This window comes from Zosterops lateralis, assembly GCF_965231275.1.
Source record: "Zosterops lateralis genome assembly, contig: HAP1_HAP1_SCAFFOLD_439, whole genome shotgun sequence".
Classification (NCBI taxonomy): Eukaryota; Metazoa; Chordata; class Aves; order Passeriformes; family Zosteropidae; genus Zosterops; species Zosterops lateralis.
The window spans coordinates 3147-5209 of NW_028154262.1; the positions used below are offsets into that span (position 1 = coordinate 3147).

General features: G+C 58.9%; 1 protein-coding gene across 1 annotated transcript; it reads right to left on the reverse strand.

The window, feature by feature from the left end:
• Positions 1 to 213: 213 nt before the first annotated feature.
• On the reverse strand, positions 214 to 1226 carry LOC310923842 (early activation antigen CD69-like). The gene is made up of 4 exons (XM_083885767.1): positions 1153 to 1226; positions 873 to 1051; positions 675 to 775; positions 214 to 564 (listed from the first exon to the last, which is right to left on the reverse strand). The coding sequence occupies exons 1-4, from the start codon at positions 1193 to 1195 to the stop codon at positions 450 to 452; spliced, it is 438 nt and encodes a 145-aa protein (XP_083741893.1). The 5' UTR covers positions 1196 to 1226; the 3' UTR covers positions 214 to 449.
• Positions 1227 to 2063: the final 837 nt, after the last annotated feature.

Genomic DNA, 2063 nt, shown 5'->3' on the forward strand with positions numbered 1-2063 from the left:
TGCACTTGTTTGTTGCCTGTATTCACAGTGTTATACCAATATAGACATGAAATATCTGTGTATAAATAGTGTTAGAAGAAGGTATATGAAACCTGTTTCCACTGTGTTATATCTACATATATCTACAGGCTTAGTGTATAAATGTGTAGTGCAAGAGAAACAGGATGAGTCCTGGAGTGGCTCCAGGAGAAAGAAACCCCCAGCCCCAGCCCAGGCAGCCACACCTCAGCTTCCACATCACCTCCTCTTCCTGCACGTTCATCTCCTGGAGACCAGGCACTGAGGTGACCCTGAGACAAAATACTGAGATGTTCATGAGATCAGGCACTGAGGTGACCCTGAGGGTCAGTGCAAGGCAGACACTGTGCCTGAGGAAGGACATCCCAGGGTCTGGGAAAGGGCAAAGCTGTGACTGCCCAGCACAGAGAAGGTGCTTTGTCCATCCCCTGTTACAGCCGAGTTTGGGCTCTGCTGCACAGATAGGGCACCAGGTATGAGCAGGGCACACTCCTGAGTTTATTCTCAGCCAGGAAAACACACTCTGCATCGCCCAGGACAGGAACCCTGCAAGGAGGAGCAGAGACAATGCTGGCAACACAGGGGACACATTGTGCTCCCATGCCCCCATTCCCTGCCCACATCCCCCAGGCCCTGCTCGGCTCCCTGGGACTCACGAGGAGTTGAAGCTGCTGCCGTCCTCCCACTGAAGCTGCTGCCCCCGTCTGCGCAGCCCCAGCCAGAGATTGACCTTCCGGCTGGGGCGGGACAGGAACTCCTGGGAAGTGAAGAGACCAGCAGTCAGATCTGCACCCCCAGCCCAGGAGCCCCCCAGGCCCCCCTCGGACACCCCACACCCCCAGCCCCTCACTCACCATTTCCTCATCCCTGAGCACGGCCAGGGAGGCCCCGAGCTCAGAGCACCGAGCCTGACCCTGATCCCAGGTGTGCTGATCCTTCGAGAGGAAGTAGCAGATCCTGCGGTACCCGACCCAGTCATCAGGACAGGCCAGCGGAGTGCCAGGAAAAGCTGCAATGTTTGTTTGTCTTCCCCCTGCAGAGGGAAGAGGAGAAGGTCCAGGATTCCCCTCCACAGGCAATAGGGACCCTGCTGTGCCCCGAGGGGCTGGGCTGAGGCAGCTGCTCCTCCCTTACCTGACAGCACAGCCAAGGCCGGCACCAAAGCCAGGACCAGCATCACGAGCAGAGTCAGCACCAGGGTGACCTTGGGATGGGATCTGAACCTCTCACCTGCAGCAGTAAAGAGTCCATGGCTGTGAGGACGGGGCTGTCCTGAGCACGCCCAGCCCTCACATCCCCCCACCCAATACCCGGGGGACACAGGAGGGATCCCCCATTCTGTGTGCCCCTCACTCAGCTGGCAGCAAGAGAAACAAGGGACAGGGGCACAGCCAGGGCCAGGGCACAGCCGGGGCCAGAAGAACTGCCCAGTGCCGGGGGCAGCCGGGGGTGTCGGTCCCGGCCCCTGCGGGGGCCCAGCAGAGCAGGAGGGCTCTTCCAGAGCCCTGGAAACAGCCACAGCCCTGCCAGCCCTGTGCACCTGTGGGGTGACACTGTCCCCTCCCTACAGCCCACGGCGCTGGCCCTGCACTCACACAGAAATCCTCCACGAATTCTTTCCTGTCCTTTCCTGGTTGCCGATCCACCTTGGACGTCCAGGATTTCATTCACTGTCCTGGCACTGCAGCGGGGTCCTTCCTCCGCATCTTCACTCTCTGCACACTCACCAGTGGCCCCTTCCTGCTTAGGACAAGTGGCTTCTTGTGCCCGAGGCAAGTGTGTAACCCTGGCTGCTGAAACAGGCTGGGGACCTGGGGGCTGAATCACAGCCTTTTGAACGGAGCAGGATTCCCTCTCTTCCAGATCACAGCTGGGCTCTCTTTGCTTGGAATAAAGAACACGGGTTTCCTGAGACATGAACGCGGCTGAAAAAGACGTTCAGAGCTCCGACCCAGGAACAGTTTTACAACGACGGCGATGGAAGATTTAATGGCCCGTGCCAGAGACCGCGGCTGGTTCCGGCCCTGCGGTTCTCCAGGCTCAGG

Excerpts from the sequence above, each read along its gene's own strand:
- LOC310923842 (XM_083885767.1), bottom strand. The coding sequence starts at position 1,195 with ATGCTGGTCCTGGCTTTGGTGCCGGCCTTGGCTGTGCTGTCAG. Across the intron at positions 776-872 it reads TGCTCAGGGATGAGGAAATG|GAGTTCCTGTCCCGCCCCAG; the intron begins GTGAGTGAGGGG and ends TTCACTTCCCAG. Across the intron at positions 565-674 it reads GGCAGCAGCTTCAACTCCTC|GGTTCCTGTCCTGGGCGATG; the intron begins GTGAGTCCCAGG and ends TCCTCCTTGCAG.